Below are 23,355 nucleotides of genomic sequence, written 5' to 3'. Positions count from 1 at the left end.
AGCTTGAAGTAGTTAATCCTGACACCTCTTGCCAATCTCAGAGGAATTGTTTCTTTCAGCTTTTTCCTTTTTTTTTTTTTTTTTTAAAGTCTCCTACGCATACGAATCTCCTCTGCTTCTCTTTGTGGAACAGTTTGCACTGTTTCCTTTTATGAAACAATTTCCTCAGCCTCTTGGCCACCTGCATGCCTGGACGTATTGTAACTAGTCAGCCTTTTATGAATATGTGATCTGACAATTTGTAGGTTATGATCCTTTTCAACATTTTCCTTTTTTGTGATGGTACTATGTCCATGTCCCCTGTCCTCGCTTTGTTCATCTGCTTGATTATGTGGGTTGATTGGTTTTGCTGGCTGTAACTCTAGAGCTTTTCTGCAAGCGTCTTCAACAAGTGGAGTCTAAAAATTCAAGCAGTATTAATACAGTTAGATAAATCCAGCAAATTTATTGTCGTTATTTCATTATTTTAAAAAGTTTCATCACATATGTCAAATGTAAGTTTTAAATTACTGAAAGTAAACTAATTGCTCAGATCTGAATATATTTGATATAAGAGCTTCTAGAAAGTAAATAATTTCTTGTTCAATAAAGAGAGCAAATGGTCATAACAAAAAGAGCTAAAAGGAAACCAGCTTCTAAATATATCTATTTTTTATTTTAATTGAATGTAATTTTTTATTCAAATTCCACCTATTGTGATTAGTCAAAACTGATGATCAGCAAACATGAAAAATGACCATTACTCCATTGTTTCAGGACAAAATGCTGAAATTGCCAATGTGTCAGTCCCATGCTGGCATTTTCATGGTCTAATCAGTGCCCCAAATTTCTTGTAGCAAAATTTTCAAGATTCTGCAGCTACAGCTAGCAAATTCTATGGGAGAATTTTCAAAATTCTGCATAATTATGTGGTATATTTACATAATTTTTCATATTAATATATATTTTTATTTTACTTTATAAAAATAAAGCTCTTTTCTGACATTTCTGAGCTCCATCTTCAGAAGAATGTAGCTGGATAAATGAATATTTGGGGACTCATGAAGCTAAATTCTAGTCATACAACTTTATCCAGCTAAAATTTGGCCAGATAAGTCAGGGGCATTCCGGAAGAATAACTGGGAGGAACTGAGTTAGCCAGATATCCAGCTAACTGTACTATTCAGAGTTAGCTAATTCTAGTTGTCCCATATATCTGTACTAAAGTTAGCCAGATAGGTTTATCTGGCTAACTAGCTGAGCCACATAGCGGCTAAATATAACCTCACAGTGTCCAGTTCATTTATTTGGTTCTTTCTTTGGGGGAAAGGGATCTTAGTTATGGCAGTGGGAAGGGAGGAGGGGGATAAAGAGAAAGGGAAAGGACCTAGGAGATGGAGAGAGAGTGAGATGATCTCAGAGAAGAACAATAGAAAAGGAATCACAAATAGGATCAGCAGCAGGATAGAGAATGGCAGGGGAATAGAAGGTTAGGAGAAGATAATGGGAATCAGGGATTAAAGGGAATGAGTGGAGGGTGAAGTAAGGGGCATCAGGGAGGGAGGAGGAGACCTAGGATTGGTGAAAGGAACCCAGGATCAAGAGAGGAAGAAATGATTCATTCACATCCTTTCTCTTAACAATAATCCCTTCTTTCACACCACTCTTCACCTTGGTTCTCAGCTCCTTTGATCCATTTACTCTCTATACACATTCCTCCAATCCCCTCACTCACCCCATAGCTCCTCACTTTCTTGCCCCATTCTTGAATACTTTTCACAAGCCCCTTCCTGAGTACTCCTCATCCCTCCCCCTCTGTTGATTGGCAGCACAGACTCAGGCTGCTCCCTCTTCTTTTGCTGCCCAGGCTCAACCACGGTTTTCTAATCACGTCTGTGTTTAGCACGATTGACAGCTGCAGTCGGGCCCAGAAAGCAGAAGTGGAGGATGCTGCCCAATATGCTGATGCTGCTCTCCTACACTTCCTACCACCCAGTTAGCATAGGTGGAAGGAAGGAATTACAATAAAGCTGGACAGCCTCACCACAGCTTGTGCTCCTAATTTTACAAGTGTGCATGCAAGCCACATAATGTCAGCTTTGAGCAATGCAAGTGAGGACATTTTATAACTGGCTTGTATCCATGCCATGACCAGTTCCACCAGTTCATCCACAAGTTTGCCCAGTCTACAGTTAGGTCCTTCAATCCCCCCTGGTTCTTTAGCCTGCACTCTCTCCAGTTAACCCAGACTCCTCATACACCTCAAAGTTGCCTGGAAATAGTTTTATTGAGACTTATGTCTCCTCCATTGCAGAAGTAACTTTACGCTCAACTATACCAGGGCGCATAGGTATTTGCGCACATCTCTTGACCCTGCCCCGGAACACCCACGCCACATCCACATTCCGTCCCTTTTTTCCCCCGAGGCAAGATATTCACGCATCGGGACTTGTGTGCGGCTTATAAAATTGGGTGGACATGCACATGTGCTACATTCGCGCACATCTCCAGATTTTGGCGCCCACCTGGCTTTTAAAATTTACCTTTGAGGGTTTTTATAATGTCTTTAATTTGTAAGTGATTGTAATTTTAGTTCTCTATTTCTGCAATATATTAAAAAGACAAAAAAACCAAAGTAAAAAGAAAGGGAAATACCGTGTACAAGCAGTTTCCACATTTTCTTTCACAGTATGCAGTCCTAATATAATCCTTTACATATGGAAATGTCAGGTTGGTGTAAGGTAAAGCAAGATGATACATGAGACGGCCACACCTAAACAAAAAATGTTATGCTTTAAAAAAAAAATTATAATAAAAAATTAATACTAAACATTAAGGGGTAGATTTTCAAACCCTGGCGCGCGTAAATCCCGGACCTTATGCACGCCAGGCCACGTGCGTAAACCCCGGGACGCGTGTAAGTCCCAGGGCTTGAAAATGGGGCGGTCCGGGGATGGGGCGGGGCTAGAGGCAGCATTTGCTGCTGTGCCGGGGAATTGTGCGCCGGTAGGGTGCCAGCGTGCTCAACTTGCTCCTGCTCCTTGGCAGGAGCAAAAGGTAAAATATAAAAATTAGGACTACTTAGGATAGAGGGAGGGCAGGATAGGGGAAGGGAGATTAGGCTAAGGGGTTGGGAAGTACCCTCCCAGTCCACTCCTTAATTGGAGCGGACTGGGAGGGAACTGGGGAAGACCCTGATGCATCGTTGCGCATATTTGCTAAACTATATCCCCATTGTGCGCACTGACACAACGCGCGTGCCAGCATGCGCATGTTATAAAATCACACATCCATGCGTGCACGCCAGGTAGCACGCACACATGGATGCGCACGCGTAAGTTTTGAAAATCTATTCTTAATGAAATATTGTATCGTGAATACTTAGAACTTCAATATATGGAAAATTCTAATATCAAATGTAATCATCAGTTTGCCAGTGAATAAAGCTCTAATATACCTTATAGAGAATCTGATGTAATAAGTAAGCAGACACAATTTTACTCACAATTGTGTGCTCGGATATGTGCACAACTTTACTTTTAATGCTGCAAGTTTTGGATTCAAAAAAATGTGCACCTAAAACTGCATATTGCATAGCGCACTCAGAAATCCCATGCTAATAAAGGCATTAGGTAATATATTGCCCCAAAAGCAAAAGAATGCACTGGCTTAACTCATGTTTTATTAGCACTGAAAATGTTATTCCTGGTCAGAGTTAGAGTAAAATTTCCAGTGCTAAATGAGTCTATGTGCAGAAGCAGGAGTAATGTTGCTAGGGCATGTCATCAGGATTTATATGCATGAAACATTTATGCGCACAAAAAATACATTCTGCGCTGTCAGAATTTTTGTGTGCACAAACCAAGCACAAAGCACAATTTGTGCTTGTTTCTTAAATTTGTATGCATTGTAGAGACTTTCCTGAGTTAAAAATGTGTGCTTTGCCTGAGCACATGAAGAGTGGGGGACTCGCCAGAATGATGGCTACTGATGGCTACTGCCTGGAGACAATACCGCCAGAATGATGGCTACTGATGGCTACTGCCTGGAGACAATACCCTTATTCAATAAACATATACATGGTTACTGTGACTCCAACATCACTCTAAGCTTCAACAGCAAGAGGAAATATGGAAAAAAGGATTTGCACTCACAAAGAGGGGAGTAGCTGGCTTGTTACGGCGGTTACTACCCCAAACCAAATAAGCCTGATACTTCACTTTCAATGCATATCCAGCATAGTTCTCTGCTTCAACGGCAGGGCTGAAGAAAAACTGATACTTCACACATCCAGCAGAGTTCTGTGCTTCAACGGCAGGGGAGAAGAAAAGAGGGTTCGCACTCACAAAGTGGGGAGTAGCTGGCTTGTTACGGCTGTTACTACCCCAAACCAAATGTGCCTGATACTTCACTTTCGATGCATATCCAGCATGGCTCTCTGCTTCAACGGCATGGGAGAAAGACTGATACATCACGCATTTCCAGCATAGCTCTCTGCTTCAACGGCAGAGGAAAAGAAAAACAACCAATAAGGGCTGTATAACATAGTCTGGGTAAAACTAATAAGCATGGGTGTAGCTTGCTTATTGCGGCGGTTACTACCCCTAACTAATCAAGCTAGACATTTCACTTGGATGCAGCTCCATCACTGCTCTCTACATTAATGGTGGGGGTGGAAGGGAAATAGAACCAAGAGCTAAGAGAAACAGATAAGTATGAGAGAAAAAATGTGTGAGGCTTGCTGGGCAGACTGGATGGGCCGTTTGGTCTTCATCTGCCGTCATTTCTATGTTTCTATATTTTGGGTTTGTACACCTACCGATAAGAACATAAGAAATTGCCATGCTGGGTCAGACCAAGGTCCATCAAGCCCAGCATCCTGTTTCCAACAGAGGCCAAACCAGGCCACAAGAGCCTGGCAATTACCCAAACACTAAGATCCCATGCTACTGATGCAATTAATAACAGTGGCTATTCCCTAAGTAAACTTGATTAATAGCCGTTAATGGAGTTACATGTGTAAATGTAACATACTATCGCAGAAAGAGTCATTTACACGCGTAAAGGGCACTTACATGTAAATATCCTATGGACAATTCAATGGCATATATTGTAGCAATCTTCAAAAGCCCACATACAGTTAAAGTGCATTTACATGTGTAAAACTAATTTTTAAGCATGTAAATGCTTTTAAAAATCTGGTCCATATTTATTTATTTATTTATCACTTTTATATACCGATGTTCAGGTAACAGAGTTACTAATCACTTCGGTTTCCATTCTAACAACAAATGAACAATGACATAAGATTGTCTTACAATGAACAGGGAGAAAAACTTGGATAAATAACGGGGGAAACAAAGAGAGCTAAATAGATGGGCCTGGACTTGAGGGGCCTCGAGCCAACTGGGGAGAAGCTCACTGATTGAAGGGTGAGGAAGAGGGAACAGGGCTGCTGCTGCTGTGTTATATACGAGAAAGGCAACTTAGAGGATTGCTAAAGTTGGGGTCTGTCCATGGAAGCTGTGGAGGCAAAGTAGTGCTAAGAGAAGGCTTGGATGAATAACCAAGTCTTGAGTCTTTTCTTGAAAGTGATTGGGCATTGTTCCAGCCTGATGTCTGATGGGAGCGAATTCCATTGTTTGGGACCGGCGGTGGAAAGAGCTCTTTTCCTTAGTGTCGTTTTGATGGGGGGAGCCTGCAGAGTGCCTCTCTGAGCTAAGCTCAACGGACGGGAGGAGGCATGAGGTTGCAGTGGAATCGTAAGATCCAGCGGAGTGATGTTGTGAGTGGCTTTGTGGATGATTGATAATACTTTGAAAAGGATTCTAAATTTGATTGGGAGCCAGTGGAGGTTCTTTAGGATGGGTGTAATATGGTCCCTTTTGTTGTCCATATTCAAATTTGCACACTTTTTAACTCCTGATGCATTAGCATATCATTAGCTTATTTCATTGGGAATTTTAACAATCTTTTAATGCGTGTATTATGAAACTATGTGCTTCCTATATTACATCAAACCCATAGTTTTTTCTTAGACAAGTGTTAGACATTTGGACTCATCAGAATTATGCTCTTCTTTCATTTTAATACTGCTCACACCGAGGAGAGCCAGGAAAGCCAACCACCAAAAGATAAATAACAAAGCAAAAATGTGAAGGCACAGGAAAAAAGCTGGTGACAAGAACAGAAATGGTATCAGATTATATTCCTAAATTTTTGGTCAAAAACAGACAATGCTGTATGTTTTTGTACCAGGAAACAACCATATTGACCTGTCCATGCATTATCTAAATAATTTACCACATTTGTCAAAAAGGCTGCTTTTTTTTAAGTGTCTTAACTGCACTAAAACATGAAATATATCCAAAAACCATATTTTCTTATGACACAAACAGAAAAACATAGCTCATATTCCAGTGCCCATGAATGGATGTCCAAACAAACAAACAAAAGATGTTATCAATGCTACAAGTCTGAGGTTAGCACACGACACTTGTATAAACTCCCCAGTACTGACAGTGTTTCAGCAAATTTCACCTGCTTCGGGGTTTACTTATATAAAAACATGGTCATACAAGAAAACAGTGCCTACCGGCTCTGAGGCCAGCAACATTTTTAAAGTTGCTGTGGCACCGGTCTCAGGGCCAACGAGAGCCATTCTGAAGAGGACGCGGATAGAGCATGAGGTGAGTGGGCATCTCTCCTGCCCCTTTTACTTCTCTGTCAACTCTATGAGAGAGGTAAATGGGGGCCGGGGTAGTTCTCGGCCCTGTCATTATTTTGGAAAGAGGGGAGGGAGGGGTCAGAAAGGCTCTGGGGCAGGCTGTGAGGAAGGCCCCAGGGCACACTTTGGGCTGGTGAGCAGGCAGTGAGAGATGCCATGAGTCACCACAGGTTTGCGCATGTGAGCAGTTTTGAAAGTTATCCTCCCAATGACTAGACAATTATGCCAGAAAATATTTCATTTACAAATGCTTTAGTAGCTCATCTAGTGGCTTAGCTAACTGAGAGATTATGTTTTTAAATTGGTAATTTTTTTAATTTATTGATTATGGGGATAATTTTCAAAAGATTTACCCGCATAAATGTAACAAACTAATCTACAGTCTGGTGTGTTGTTGGACCTGAGGCAGCATGGATTCACTAGGGAAAGATCCTGTTAGACAAATCTGATTGATTGGATGACTAGAGAATTGGATCGAGGAAGAGTGCTCAATGTAATTTACTTGGATTTCAGCAAAGCTTTTGACATGGTCCTGTATAGGAGACTTGTGAATAAAATGTGAAGCTTGAGTTGACTCAGAACCAACAGCAGGGGCGGTCTAAGGGAGAGGTCACAACAGAGAGGCTCTCCGAACTACCATACCTACCACGAAAACCCATGCCTCACACCAAGAGGAAGGATCGGATCCACCAGGACTCCTCGGCGCAGGCGGCGATGACGCCCTCCCAACCGACAATTGAGGGCTTCTTTGTCCCGACTGCTGCTTCCACCCCAGGAGGGTCCGTGGGGGTGCCGAGCGAGGAGCACACAGACTCACCCCAGGACATTCAAGCTTCGCTGAGCCCTGGAGCGCCCGAGATGCCCTCTCCCCGACCCACAGCAACTTCCAGGACCCGGGCTGGGCTCCCCTTCAGCCTCCGCTGGAAAAGGGCCCGGCCACCGAGGCAGTGAGAAGAGCGTCTGCTGCGAGTGCAATTGAGGCTAGCACTGCTGTCGTGAAGGAACAGCTAAGCTCCTTGAGCAGGAGTGAAAGACGAGCGAGCAGAGAACAGAGTGCTGCCGGTTTCAACCCGACAGGGGATGGGGACTCAACCAACGAAATTGAAAAAATTTCAGAGGTTTGTTGAGGAGCTGAGGTAGGCACAAGCCACATTCTAAAATCAGTTAAATCTTTAGAAATAACATTGGAAACGGTCTGGAGTGCGTTGGTAACGCTTGAGAAAGCGATCTCAGCGCTAACTCAGACCCTGATGAAAAATCAGGGAAGTATTGAAAAATTGAGCCTATGGTTGCAAGGCATGATGTAAAAATACAAGAGTTGGAAGATAAAACTAAAGTTTTATCTTCCAACTTCCTTTTTTATCTTCCAAATTCCCTTTTTGAACAATGGATCTCCATACTAACTTCAAGTTCTGAATAAGAGCCTACCCTGACTCTTTAACTGTTGTTAATATCCTAATCACTACGTTCCTTAGACCTTTCTTTCTAGCAGTCTTTGCTTCCAAGTTTATTACCCTTGTTGAATGTAACTTTGTTCTTCCTGTTTTTACCTACGGTTCTTGTTACAGTTCCCCCTTTCAATGTAAACCGATCTGATATGGTCCTCAACCATGAAGGTCGGTATAGAAAAGTGTTAAATAAATATAAATAAATAAAATAAAATTATGCAAGAAGTACAAACAAATTTGGTGAAATCAGATTTGGAGAACTTTAGGAAACTTGAGAATTTGGAAAACATGCAAAGAAAGTTAAATCTAAGAATTTTGAACTTTCCACAAGTAAGAACGACTCCATTGAGAGATTTAAGAAATACTTGACAGAAATTTTGCAAATTACTCCTGAATTTATACCAACATTGGCAAGTATCTATTATCTAAAAAAAACCAAATTTGGACAATTCACCTCTGAATCTTGGCAGTAATTTAACTGCATTCCTTGAATCGTCAGCGGAGGAGCAAGTTGAGTCGCGTGGAACAGTTTCTGTGTCCTTTGTATTCTTGATGGATAGAGATATGATTTTAAAATCATTCTTTCGAAATAGGGAGAAACTGTTCTACGGGCAAAAGGTTTGGATCTTTCCGGACATTACTAAGACAACGCAAAACCGAAGAAAAAAGATGCTGGAAATGTGCCAGGAGGCAAGGGCGATAGGAGCTAAAGTAACTGTTAGATATCCTTGCAAGTGTGTGTTAACTCTGAGTAATAATCGTTATATATTCTATGAACCGGACCATCTTCGATCACTAATAAATAGCCACAAGAATGTGGGGAGTGTAACCTAGTCTCGTGCATGAAGTATTGAAGCAGCATTCCTCCCAATATTTTGGTTTATAAATGTTCTTTGAAGTAAATGCTCCTGTAAACTTGGATCTCCCATATTACCGTTTAAATAGTTTAAATATGATAAATGGGGGAAGATGATGAAGGAATTGTGTGGTAAATATTTAATTTCCTCATTTGAATTTTGTTCTCAATTTTCCTGATGTTATTGAAAATTGGATTCATTCTGTAAATCATATTAAAACTGTATAAATAAAGAATTAAAAAAAAAAAAAGAACCAACAGCAAGAAATATTTAAGAACATAAGAACATAAGAAAATGCCATACTGGGTCAGACCAAGGGTCCATCAAGCCCAGCATCCTGTTTCCAACAGTGGCCAATCCAGGCCATAAGAACCTGGCAAGTATCCAAAAACTAAGTCTATTCCATGTTACCATGTGTAGTTCTAAATATAATAATACAGAAACATCATAGTTCTGAAGCCGATGTAATATTAACATTTGATGCTCATTTGTTAGAAGAACTTGGAAAACCTCATAATGTATGACATTAACTCACTTTAAACCAGCTGTAAAACACCACTTTTTTTAGCGATACTTTTTAAAAGTTTAAAATACAAAAGTTAAAATATAAAAGTTAAAACTAATGCTCAAGAATATATCACTTCAACTTGGAAACCACTGATTAAAATTTGACAACCTGTGTTTTATAATTAGGTTGCAAGTTAACGCTTAAAAAACCAAGCCAGAACTACACACAGACACAAAAAAGAAAAAATAAGCGTGAAAACGTATCGCTAAAAAAAGTGGTGTTTTACGGCTGGTTTAAAGTGAGTTAATGTCATACATTATGAGGTTTTCCAAGTTCTTCTAACAAATGAGCATCAAATGTTAATATTACATCGGCTTCAGAACTATGATGTTTCTGTATTATTATATTTAATGCAACTGCAACATTGCTCCCTGTTTGGGCAGCATGGGGAAAAGAGGAAATGAATTCAGACAATAACCAATAGGGCCCCGACTTCTATGGGCTGGAGTACAGATATACAGACATAAGGGAAAAAGCAAAGGACTGCTTCTACGTCCAAGCTCATAAGCAAAGCACATCAAGCAGCATTGTCTGAATTTTCAAGAAGGGTCCACACACAATAAAAAATAGTTGCTAGCTGCAGTTTTTATGGGGTATCATAAGGCTTAGAAATAACTGCATGGAGTGGTAGTTACTACCCTTATGAGAAACATGGGAGTAACCTGCTTAGAGTCTTGCTGGGCAGATTGGATGGACCATTTCGTCCTTTTCTGCTGTCATTATTGTGTTATTTCCCTCTGGTATTGTGACTATAGTAATGAGCTGATTAACATGTAAATCGGGGTCTGGGGTGATGCCATGGCTGGAGCTTTAACTTTTAAAAGTTTCAGTTTTTACCTTTCACTTTCTCAAGGGTCAGTTGAGGGATAGGAAGGGGGGGGGGGGTCAGGGTATCTCGAGAGACCCCGGGCGTTTGTCTATTTTGGGGGAGAAGCTTTTTAGAAATGATCAGCTCCTTTAAATCATAGAAGTCCCGCAGCCCAGGATCTCCATCATGTGGTTTTTGGGGCTCTGCTAAGACCTAGCGTTTTACAACCAGTGTTTACAAACCTGCAACCAAAGAGTACTGCAGCCTATTAAATCCCACAGTATTTTCTCCAGAGAGAAAATACTGTGGGATTTAGAGAAAATACCTCACTTTAATACATTGATCCCATATCTGTTAGTCTTTAAGGTTCCACCAGCCTATGTCATTATAACTCCAATGATTCATATAATAAAAAAAAAGAAAAATATTGATTTTGATAGGTAGAGATAAACTGTGAAATGTTCAGTTAAGCTGTGATACATGGGGGTTGGGCATCTAAAAATATGGAATATACAGTAAACATTTCACACATTTCCTGAATTATATACCTGTCATATATTAGAAAATCATCCTTGTTTCCATGTAGCAGTCTCCAGATGTCAGGTTTGTCTTCATCCTGCTGGTACACAGGAATGTGTTCTGACACCTGCTCTTTCAAGAGGTGATATTTCAGTTGAGAAGGCTTTCCTTGGTGATTAACAATTATATATGAGATGTTAACCAATCCATTGTTCTCCAGTTCTATCCGCAGATCTTCCAGTCTAATGCATAATACAAATATATATATAATTATTACCTAGTTACAGCTGACATAGATATAACAAGTCTTTGACAACGGAATTATCCCTCCAGCTGTTTAAGCATCAGCACTAAAACAATATGTAACCACACCCTGGTGTGCCTGTTCTGCATGGGTGGGGCCATAAAAGTATTTGTAAGTTCTTTGGGGCAGGAACTTGTTGCGACCGTCACTTCCCGACGGCTTCACTCCGCCTACCTTTCCTTTTTTGCGACTCCTCCTGCTCTTCATGGACGCCTGGCTGCCGCAGCATCCGCCTGCAGGCGTTCCCGGACCGGCTTGGGCGCTGCCTCCCGCCATGCTCTTCAGGTACCTTAGGGCACGCGTGCCGCGCAGCCCTCATTCTTATTTCCTCATTGGCGCATTCCTGTTATGACATCACGCTGCCCGGATATTTAAGCCTACAGTTTATTGCTAGCCGTTGAGTTAGCAAAGATACCCAGCTACTCTGCCTTCCAACTTCCATTGGACTCTTTCTGCTAACGGGGTACCCACTCCTCGGGGGCCTCTTTGCTTCTTTCAGGTCGCTATCAGGTAACCGGTACTCGCTCCTCGAGGGCCCATGTTCCCTGACCCGCTGCCTGCATCCATCTCCTCTTCTACTTGGAAGAATTCGCTACAAACACCATCAGTGAGTGCTACCATCATCCACTCCTCAGAGCTGTCTCCCTGGAACCAGGTACTTGCTCCTCAAAGACCTGCCCCCGTTCCAGCGCCAGTGCCATCTCCTACATGGAACCGCAGTGTGAGTACTTTGCCAACAAGTCTCTCTACCTCCAGGGATCTGGTACTCGCTCCTCGAGGGCCAGCTCTCCCTATCTCGGGGCTTCTCCATATTTGGGACTCTGTGAGTGTTCTATTGTACTCACTTTCTCAGTTCTCTCCACTACACTGCTACCGGAGGATCCGCTGTTCCAGTGCCCTGGGGAATACTAGCCCAGCCGGGCTACATCTACTTACTACTGCCACCTCTGGTGGCTTCTCAAACTGTCTAAAGAACTATCTGTGTTTGTGTGTCCAGAGCTGAGCCTGACCTGTGGCCCCTCACGGGACTTCCCCCCATGGGCATGGTCAGCTGCCATAATGTCCAAGGATCCACCCAAACCTCACTAACTATAACAGAACTCTAACTGGCTCTTCTCTGATACCCCTTCCCCAGGGTGTGAATCCTTTTGGCTGGGGGAAGAAAGGTGTCCTTTTGGGTCCCAGTGCAGGAGTGGCTATCTTCCCCTTGGTTATCCTTGGGAGGGGGTCACTTCTCTTTCTGTCAGGCCGATACAGTAAAGTGGGGCAGCGGTTACCCCACTCCTAACCCGTTTTCTACTCACTTTCCGGCCGCGTTAGCCCTTCCTGCGATACACTATCCCCTTTAACCCATCCTTACCGCCTCTTTAAATCACCGGGTAACCCCTTCCGCATGCGGCATGTATATTAAATGTAGACTATCGAATTAGCTATTCCCTCCCATACAGTAACGCGCGCCCCGACTATCGCTATTTTACCCTGCCATTTTGCCGCGCGTTTAACCTGCTAACTTACCGCCTACCCTTACCCCTGCGTTAGAGGCAGGGGTAAGGGTAGACGGCAAACTTTCCCCCAAAAGGAAACCTCTAAAAACCTAAAATCCCCTCCTCCCGAAGTGACTCGACATTACTTTTTGTTGTTTTCTTACTTTTTGTTGCTTTCAGCTCCTTCCCTTCTCTGCCGTCCTCCGGAGGGGGCAGCCGGCGGTGAAAGCGGCTTGCAGCGTTCCCCCCGCGCAGGTCCCGGTTCTCCTGGCTCGGCCCTCATCAAATTGTCAAGTCGAGTGAGAGCCCACTGTTCTGTGCCCTCTCCAGTCACGGCGCGAGCGAAGCGAAGCGTACTTTCATTGGCCTGAGCGCCCATCAATTTGGGCGTTCCGGCCAATGAAAGCACATAGATGGGCGCGCGTGACGTCACGGCGTGCGTCACGCCCATCTATGTGCTTTCATTGGCCGGAACGCCCAAATTGATGGGCGCTCAGGCCAATGAAAGCACATAGACAGGCGTGCTTTCATTGGCTGAGCGCCCGTCAATTTGGGCGCACATGGACGGGCGCGTGTGATGTCACGGCGTGCGTCACGCACGCCCGTCTATGTGCTTTCATTGGCTGGAGCCAATGAAAGCACATAGACACGCGTTGGGTGCTCCAGCCAATGAAAGCACATAGACGGGCGTGCTTTCATTGGCCTGAGTGCCCGTCAATTTGGGCGCTCCGGCCAATGAAAGCACATAGACGGGCGTGCGTGACGCACGCCGTGACGTCATGCGCGCCCGTCCATGTGCGCCCAAATTGACGGGCGCTCAGCCAATGAAAGCACGCCCGTCTATGTGCTTTCATTGGCTGGAGCGCCCGTCAATTTGGGCGCTCCAGCCAATGAAAGCACATAGACGGGCGTGACGCACGCCGTGACATCACGCGCGCCCGTCTATGTGCTTTCATTGGCTGGAGCGCCCAAATTGACGGGCGCTCAGACCAATGAAAGTACGCTTCGCTTCGCTCGCACTGTGACTTTTGATTTGAATATCTCCGAGCAAAGCAGGAACTGTCTGATCACCTTAGCTTGAGCGTGCCTAGGTTTCTCGGGGTATGTAAAACTAAGACTGGGACCAGTGGAATAATTAAAAACCAGCAGCCTTAGCCAAACAGGACGCTCTCCCATTCTGTGCCTATGGAAAACGTCCTCAATGAATTGGTGCGGGGGGGGACCGCTGTGAGCCGTTTTCGCCGCCAGCTGCCCCCTCCGGAGGGCGGCAGAGAAGGGAAGGGGCTGAAAAGCAACAAAAGGTAAGTTGGCACATGTCGAGCCGCTTCGGGAGGAGGGGATTTTCAGTTTTTAGGTTTTCATGGGTTAAAGTTGGGATCCACTTCCTGGTGCCTGTCATTTCAAATGTTATTTGAAATGACATTTGAAATGACAGGTACCAGCGCACCCAGGATACTGTATAGGCGCTGTATTAAGCGCCTATACAGTAAAATGGGTTGCGCGGGCCTAACGCTTCGCAGACGCGGCTTGCATTTGCATGCCATTTAAATAGAGTATCGAGTGGTATGTGATCAGAACAGTGCATGGGGCAAACGAGGGTGCGCCCGGCACTGCCACGCTCTTTCTAACGCGTCCTTACTGTATCGACCCGTGTGTGATGTATGCCCAAATAAAGATGCTGGATACACTGGGTTAGAGTTTAAACTTAAATTTACTGTATAGCTAGTAGCAGATGGCACAATAAATATGCTTCAAGCTCTGCAGTCTTTTCTCTCCTCAATTACAGTCTTTACCTCTATAGCTGCAGGAGTCTTTGCATGGGCAAGGAATCCTACCACCCTCCTGGTTTAGGTGAGATGGAGGTACTGGTGGGCAGGGCAACCTTTAAACTGGGCAGGAAAACCCCTTCCATGGATGGCCAAAAGTCCTGTCCTTACACAGAGAGTAGTCTCTCTTCTCTCTCCAGGGGACTCTGGATTGGTATCTTCTAGGAACTTTACAGCTCTTGTAATCATGGTTAACAGTTCTTCCACTTGTTAGTTTGTCTCAGTCTTTGACTCTCCTCTGAATCCCTTATGGGAGGGATCCCTGGATGCAGGATTTTCTTAGCCTGCTCCACTGCAGCTAGGAAGGGGCTGCCAAAAATCTTCTTCTTGGATGTCTAACTTAATAGTGTCCCCTCCTTAACCAAATATAACACCAGAGTTGCTCCCTACAACAGGTCACCACCACTTCTGGGGCAGGTCTTCCTTATCACTGGGTGTCCCAGAGACAAGGTTCCCAGTGCCCTGAGTTCAAGAAAGGCCCATGTGTCCAGTGAGGCTCCTATCATGAAAAATCTCAAAATCCCAAAAACCAAGAGGAGAATCCCCAACCAGTTATGAAGTAGACTGGTAGGACCACGCTTCCAACCCTGGTCAGAAATCCCAGGCTAGGTTAGCCTGTTCCCTCTGACTGGGCCTGAAAAGCACAAAACAGGTAAGTTCCTCACTACCTCCTAACTCTCCAGAACTTGTAAGGGACTATCTCCAGACTCTCAGGAGAGAGCTGTTATAAAGCCTCCTAGGAGGACAACCCTTCCCAGGCCTCTCAAAGGGAGGGACTGGAATTTGAATGGGTCCTCCCCCCATCCACTAACCTAGCTAATGCTTCCCTGGGCATACTGGTAACCGAAGAATGGCTCTCAGTTACAAATATTTTTTAATGTGTTACCTGGCAGCGAAAATAAAAAAGTAAAATGTGTCCTTTTCATTCCGATGTTGGAGGGCAAAGAACATGGGAATAAAGTGTTAAGCAAGATAAGGTTGCATACTGTTCTCATTTGTATTCTACTTATATAGTCAACTTTTAATCTTGGAAGCAATGGCAGGATAGGAAAACAGACATCAATGGCAAAAAATTGATTAATGTTCCATATACTGATGATGAGTACTACTGGCATCTAAGAAAAGATGTTGAAAGTATAGATAATACATAGATTAAGAGTAACCTATAACGTCTATGAAATGAGCTCAGAACACGAAGATAAAAATGTTAACAAAAAGGCATAGCAATTCATGTACAAATATTTGATGGAATGAAATGAAAATATTAAAGAATAAAAATATGCAGGTAGTTAGATCAAATAAGATGGAAAACAACAAGTAAAAAGAGGAGCTTGGAATTTAAAATTGATTTTTGGAACTGTAAGGAGTTTTAGAATAAACTAACAAGTTAAAGAAAAGGCTGCATTGAAAATTACTTAATCAAGTACTGTAAGGCAGGATAGAGGGCAAAGGAGATAGGGTGATGACATAAAAAATGGTCAAGAACTAGAAACATTACTGAAACAGAAAAGCTGTGCACACAAATAAATGATGTTCCATAGTTGCTGACCTTCATATCAAAGATGGCACTTGATAAGTATTTGAAAGCTCCAACTTAGATTCAAAATAGTAGAAGTGATTACTATTAAAGGTACACAACTTATAGTTCAAAAATCTATATCTAGTGACCCTGCACTTTTTTTTTCCAACTTAGTAGGCAATGCCCGGTCAGGCTGGGAAGCCCCCAAGCCTAGGATCTGGTAGGGAGATGGTCCTAAGCTTCACGACACCAATTCCCCAACTGGTTCTTCTGATAACAATCACTGTGAACACCCTGGACTTCCCCCACTCTAACCTTAGTAGACTCTGGTGCTAGGGGAAGTTTTGTAATGAAGGAATTACAAAACGTTTGCCTAGGCAGATCACCCTTGCATCTGTACAAATGACACTTTGCACACGGTTATTCCATAAGGAGAAAATAACTTTCTACGTCATCGCCAAAGCAGTCCATCCAATTGTATTTGGATTATCTTGGCTCCAGAATCATTCTCCCCAGTTTGACTGGGCCATTCTGCAGCTCACCCACTGGGATCAGCAATCCATGACTTGTGGCTGTGGTGTTCACCTTGTGTTTCCCTGTGATTTTCTTCTTAGGTCTCCTATCTCAGGTCAATACCAGTGTGATGTATCTGCTGGAACAGATGGACATGCATGTGTTTGGAGGAACAGCAACCACGAAGCCTGTTGCAGCAGTGTACAGCCTCCTGCACAGTCTCCTTGTTGCCGCCCTGCTTTATGGCTTTTGTCTCTGAGCCATCAAGGCTCCATGGACGGACCAGCACAATCCTGTTCTCTGTGGAAGCCCCATGGAACCCCACTCCGTCTATCACTAGCCACAACACTCCTGGGTTTTCCTCCTCAGTACAGCAACTATGAGGACATCTTTTCCAAAAAGGAGGCTGAGACTCTACCACCCCATCGGTGATATGACTGTGGAATTGAACTATTTCCCAATACCAAGCCTCCCTGGGGTAGAGTTTATCCCTTGTCTCTCCCCGAGACCTGAGCGATGTCGGATTACATCCTGAAAAACTTTGAGTGGGACTTCATCGGACAGTTCTCATTCCTAGCGGGAGCTGGCTTTTTCTTTGTGGCCAAAAAAGACGTCTCACTTAGGTCCTGTATTGACTACTACGGACTAAATGCTATTACCAAGAAAGATCAGTATCTCCTGCCATTAATCTCCAAGCTTTTTGAGGTTCCAAGCAGGACTGGTGCTAGATTTTTTGCTGCCATGTGCGAAAAATGACTGTGCTGCCCCCCCCCCCCCCCCCCCGATTCATTCAGTGCCTGTCCCGGGCCTATTAAATAAAGCCCAGCTCCATCTGCAGTCTGTGCAGCCTATGTAAAATAGTGCACTCAGCCAAGCGCACTGTTTAACCCGTGGTTGGATGCACGTTTTGGATGCACGTCCACAACCCCTTATGCTATAAGGGGATTAACAGATCCAAAATGCGCGTCCAAACCCCCGCAAAACTAATAGCACTCATCACATGCAAATGCATGTTGATGAGGCTATTAGTCTCTCCAGATCCCAAAAACAAATGTGCGTCCAACCTGCACATTTTTATGCTCAGAAATTAATGCCTACCCAGAGCAGGCGTTAATTTCTGAACAGTCCAAAAAAGTGTACAGAAAAGCAAAAAATATTGCTTTCTGTACATCCTCCGACTTAAGTCAGAGGAACCAAAAGGTTTAAAAAAAAAAAAGTGTGCCAGCGGTCAGTTTAGGAAAAGGGATTCTTAATTAATGAGTGTCCATTTTCCTAACCTATGGCTGTGCACATGTTAGGAAAATGAATTCTCATAAAATTGAGCATCCGTTTTCCTAAACCGCTGACAGCCACCTCTCCTAGGCACCCACTGCCAAGGAAGTGCTAGGAGTGCATATTTGTCCCTTGGGCCTCCTTGGCAATGCTACCTTTCATTTAAATATTCAATCTCAAGCCCAGGAGAGGTGCTGGGCGCATGTTAGGAAAGCGGCTCCTATATTTTTAAAAACTAACGAGCCCAACCCTCGCCCAGAACCCATGGATAAGAAAATGTATTAGGTACCCTAGGTAAACTTTACAGCCTTGCACACATGCTAGCAAAATACCTCACCTCAGTCACATATGCAGAACACAGAGAGACTCTGACCAAATACAGAATAAAGAGATCAGAAAGTATAAACAGAAACGTGCTGAGAAGAAATGACCTGGAATCCACAACAAGCCAGCCTCTATATGCAGGGCAACAATAGAAAAACAGAGAATATTTCAAACCAGTTAATGAACAGAATATTGAAAAGTTCCCAAACACCTCATGACTAGCAGGCCTTTAAAGGCCACCTACCTCCATCAGATCGCTCTCTTCTCTCCCGGACGGCTTTCAGGCCCGCGCGGACGGCGCAGCCCATTGGGGTGTTACGGATATTAGTGGAACCAAGACAGCAGACCGCTTACTTTATCTTGTAGAGTTCGGGAATACCCGGATAATCCGTATTCTGACTCCAGATGCTTGGTACTGGAGGAACCAAGATGACGATCCAGAGACAGACGGCAGGCCAAGAAGTCCAAAGGCAGTCCGGGTCAGGGCAGGCAGCAAGCAGAAGAAACAAGGCAGCAATCCAGAGGCAGGCAAAGAAGTCCAAAGGCAGTCCGGGTCAGGGCAGGCAGCAGGAAACAACCAGGCAGAACTTCCACGGAGAACAACTAGTGGCCGAAGCAAAGCAGGGATGAAAGTCTTCTCTTTAAATAGAGCTAGCCTTCCCACGCTGCAGAGAACTTCCGCCGGCAGTCGCCGTCAAAAAGGGGGCATGGTCAACCCCCGTTTGCGCGGAGCTGCGCCGGCTCGGAGGCCAAAGTCGGGGGAGAACGCCAGCGCCATCGGGAGCCCTCCTATAGGTAACAGTACCTCCCCCACAAGGCCCTCTTCTCTTCTCTCTCGGTCTGGGCTTGCGAGGAAAGCGCTGATGAAAATCCTTGAGCAGACGGGATGCCTGTATATTATGAGCAGGTTCCCATGTGTTCTCTTCTGGTCCATAGTTCTTCCATGAAATTAAATATTGTAGTTGTCCCCTACATCTTCTAGAGTCCAAGATCTCCTCTACTTCAAATTGAGTATCATTCTGTATAATATCAGTATTAGGTTTCTTCCTTCTGGAAGGCCAAGATAATATTGCAGGTTTGAGTAAGGAAATGTGGAAGGTATCTTGAATCTGTAGAGAGGGCGGCAGATGCAGTTTAAAGGTGACAGCATTAATCTGCTTCTCAATAGGGAAGGGCCCAATAAAGCAAGGCGCAAATTTCAAGGATGGTAATCGTAATCGAAGATTGCGTGTGCTCAACCACACCAAATCTCCTGCCTGAAGTCGGGAAGTCACACATCTCCTCTTATCTGCTTGAGTTTTCATTCTACAAACATTCTTTTGTAAAAGGGTTCGTGTCTCTCTCCATAACTTGGTCATAGATGAGATAGTATCGTTGACTGCCGGACATATAGAGGAGGTAGCAAGTGGTAATGGAAGCCGATGATGTCTACCAAAAACTACAAAAAAAGGGGACCTCCCAGTGGCTTGAGCCAGATGGTTGTTATGACACATTTCGGCCCATAATAACAAGGATACCCAATTATCTTGTCGTTGATTTACATAAGATCGGAGGAAAGACTTCGGGGATTGATTCGTACGTTCTATGAGTCCATTAGTTTGGGGATGATAGGCTGAGGAGAACTCTAATTTAATTTTCAGTATTTTGCAAAGTTCTCTCCAAAAACGGGCTGTAAATTGCTCGCCTCTATCCAAGACAATGCTAATAGGTAGGCCGTGAAAACAAAAAATGTGCTGAAGAAATAACTGAGCTAATTCTGTCGCAGAGGGTAGTCCCGGAAGGGGAATAAAATGAGCCATTCTGGAAAAATGGTCCACCACCACCCATATGACAGTGTTATTGTCAGATGACGGGAGATCAGTGATAAAATCGGTGGTGATGTGAGTCCAAGGTTTGGTGGGAACTGGTAGAGGTTGTAGGAGGCCCAAGGCTTTCTTTCGCGGAGTCTTCTGAGCCGCACAAACAGAGCAGGAATCTACATAAGCCTTAACATCTCTTCTCCATTGAGGCCACCAATAATGCCTGGACACCACATCCCTGGTACGTGGAATTCCTGCATGACCTGCCAATTGTGCATCATGGGCCCAACAAAGCACTTTCAATCTCAAGCATTTTGGAACCACCGTCTTGCCAATGGGTACCGTAAATGTAGCTGCCAACTGTATGTGTGCTGGGTCTATTATGTATCGGGGAGGGTCGGGCGCATCGTCCAGATTGAAGCTTCTTGAGAGGGCATCCGCTCGAAGGTTCTTTCGGGCAGGTTGAAAATGGAGGGTAAAATTAAACCTACTAAAAAAGAGTGCCCAACGAGCCTGTCGGGGATTCAACCGTTGGGCCTTCGCAAGATACACCAAATTTTTATGATCCGTATAGACCGTGACAGTATGTCTGGCGCCTTCTAGAAGGTGATGCCATTCCTCAAAGGCTGATTTTATAGCCAACAGCTCTCGATCTCCAATAGTATAATTCTTCTCAGCTAGAGAACATTTTTTTGAAAAGAAGGCGCATGTCACGAATTTCCCTTCATCTGCTGGTTGTAACAAAACCGCTCCAACCCCTACAGCTGAGGCATCTACCTCAAGAATAAAAGGTTTATTGGAATCAGGGCATCTAAGGCAAGGATCTTTAAGAAATTCCATCTTCAATTTCTGAAAGGCATGAATGGCCTCATCCGGCCAATTCTGGATGGGCGCTCCCTTTTTTGTGAGCGCCGTAAGGGGAGCCACCAATGAGGAAAAACCCGGAATAAATTGTCTATAATAATTGGAAAATCCCGAAAATCTTTGTAAGGCTTTCAATCCTATCGGTTGTGGCCAGTCCAATTTATTTATTTATTTATTTTTAACTTTTTTATACCGACGTTCCTGTATAAAATACATATCACACCGGTTTACAATGAAACTGCAAATTCGCTATGGGGCGATATAAGGAATATAAGGAACAAGGAATACAAGTAACTGTGGCGAGAGGAACTATAAAATCTTCACAGAGAGTATCGTTGACTGCCGGATGGCCTTGAGTTTATCCGGGTCCATAGATAACCCTTTATTGGAGATAATATATCCCAGGAATGGTAATTGCTTCTTATGAAATACGGATTTTTCTAATTTAGTGCAAAGTTTATGTTCTCTGAGGCATTGGAGAACCTGTCGCACATGGTCCTGATGTTGTTCAATAGTTTTGAAAAATATTAATATGTCATCCAGATAGACAATGACGTGAGAGTACAGGATATCACGGAATATATCATTGATCATAGCTTGAAATACCGCAGGTGCATTACAAAGTCCAAATGGCATTACCCTGTATTCATAATGTCCATCGTGGGTGTTAAATGCCGTTTTCCACTCATCCCCCTCCCGAATCCGAATCAAATTATAGGCCCCTCGTAAATCCAACTTAGTAAATATTTGAGCATCTTTAATCCAATCAAATAGTTCAGAGATGAGGGGAATAGGATATCTGTTCTTCTTGGTGATACTGTTTAACCCTCGATAGTTAATACATGGTCTCAGCGACCCATCCTTCTTCTTGACAAAGAAAATCCCACTCCTGCTGGTGAGGTAGATGGTCTAATGAATCCTCACGCCAAATTCTCCTGGATATACTGTGTCAAAGCTACAGATTCGGGTTCTGATAATGAATAAACCCTGCCTCTCGGAGGAATTTTCCCTGGAAGAAGGTCAATTCCACAATCATACTCTTGATGAGGTGGTAAGGATTCTGCTTGTTGCTGACTAAAAACATCCATGAATTCTTCATAAGGAGCGGGGATGCCTGAAGAAATTTTTGCATAGTGGACTCGGCAATTCTTGACTTGTTTTAAACAATTCTGAAAACAGAATGGGCTCCAACTAATTAACTGAAGAGAAGCCCAGTCCACTTGAGGTTGGTGTAATAGCCAAGATAGACCTAAAATTACTTGATTGACCGTGCATGGAAGTACATAAAGTTGAATAGTTTCTCGATGTAGGATTCCTGAATTCATTATAATGGGTTTGGTAATATGGGAGATTCAAATTCCCAAGGGTTGTCCGGATACAGAAGTAACCGAAAGAGAAGTGGGTAATGGTTCTATAGGAATATGATGAATTTTTACCAAATTCTCTTCTATAAAATTGCCAGCCGCCCCTGAGTCTATAAACGTCTGAAGTCGAATAGACTCTTCCTTAATGGTGATGGTAACAGGAATCAATAGCTGAGGACAGGGAATGGTGGGACCCAGGGAGGCCTCTCCTACCCGACCTAGGTCCAAAAGTTTCCCAACTTGTTAGGACATTTATTAACGAAGTGGCCTGCTTCAGCACAGTACATGCAAAGATTTCTCAATCTTCGTCTTTGATGTTCCTCAGGACACAGTCGAAATCTGTCAATCTGCATGGATTCCTCAGCAGTAGAAGCCGATTCCACCAGTCTTGATGAGATAAAGGGTTGTTGAAAAGTAGGGGCCAGATGAAAAGGCCTTCGAACTGCGGTACGTTACCGTGTTCTTTCTTGAAGGCGTAAATCCAACCGAATGGCCAAGCGGATGAGTTCTTCCAAGGACTCTGGGGGATCTCGACCAGCTAACTCATCTTTTCTCTGACAATCCTTGTCGAAATATGGTGGTGAGACTATCTTCTCCCCACACAAGTTTGGCTGCCAAGGTTCGAAATTGAATGGCGTATTCTCCTACTGTACGGGATCCTTGTTTGATTTGTAATAAATCATTGGCTGCTGAAGTTGGTGGTCCCGGTTCGTCAAAGATGAGATGAAATTCCTTCAGAAACCGATCCAGATTGTTGAGAATGGGATCATCTCTCTCCCATAAAGGTGACGCCCATGCCAGAGCTGGCCCTTCCAGAAGAGACAACATGAAGGTAACCTTAGTCTTATCTGACGGGAATAAGGATGACTGAAGTGAAAAATGCATTCGACACTGATTAATGAAGCCTCGACACTGCATGGAAGCTCCATTAAATCGTGGAGGAGGAGGCAGACATATAGTTGTAGGCGGAGTCGCGATGGCCGCAGCTGGAGCTGATGGGGCTTGAGCAAGTGCATCCATGCGAGCGACCAATTGGTCTAGCACTCCAGTTACTTGGTTGAGAATGCCTTGGTGTTGTTGTAACCAGGAGGCCAACCCTGGAATAGCCTGAAGTGCGGTCAAATCTACTGGTTCCATGGCTTCAGCCAACTGTTACGGATATTAGTGGAACCAAGACAGC

General features: G+C 43.9%; 1 protein-coding gene across 3 annotated transcripts in view; it reads right to left on the bottom strand.

The window, feature by feature from the left end:
• Positions 1-39: 39 nt before the first annotated feature.
• Positions 40-23,355, bottom strand: part of LOC115076473 (selenoprotein P-like) — a 64,488-nt gene continuing 41,172 nt past the window's right edge. For all 3 annotated transcript variants that reach the window (XM_029577997.1, XM_029578006.1, XM_029578016.1), the window contains exons 4-6: positions 10,936-11,148; positions 2,635-2,752; positions 40-398 (exon numbers count right to left, since the gene is read on the bottom strand). In XM_029577997.1, coding sequence (XP_029433857.1) covers positions 150-398; positions 2,635-2,752; positions 10,936-11,148 — 580 coding nt within the window. In that variant the 3' untranslated portion in view covers positions 40-149. The remainder of the gene's footprint in view (positions 399-2,634; positions 2,753-10,935; positions 11,149-23,355) is intronic.

Source organism: Rhinatrema bivittatum, chromosome 1 (genome assembly GCF_901001135.1).
Source record: "Rhinatrema bivittatum chromosome 1, aRhiBiv1.1, whole genome shotgun sequence".
Taxonomy (NCBI): domain Eukaryota; kingdom Metazoa; phylum Chordata; class Amphibia; order Gymnophiona; family Rhinatrematidae; genus Rhinatrema; species Rhinatrema bivittatum.
The sequence above is the reverse complement of the archived record's forward strand: the minus strand, read 5'-3'. Positions and strand labels throughout refer to the sequence as shown.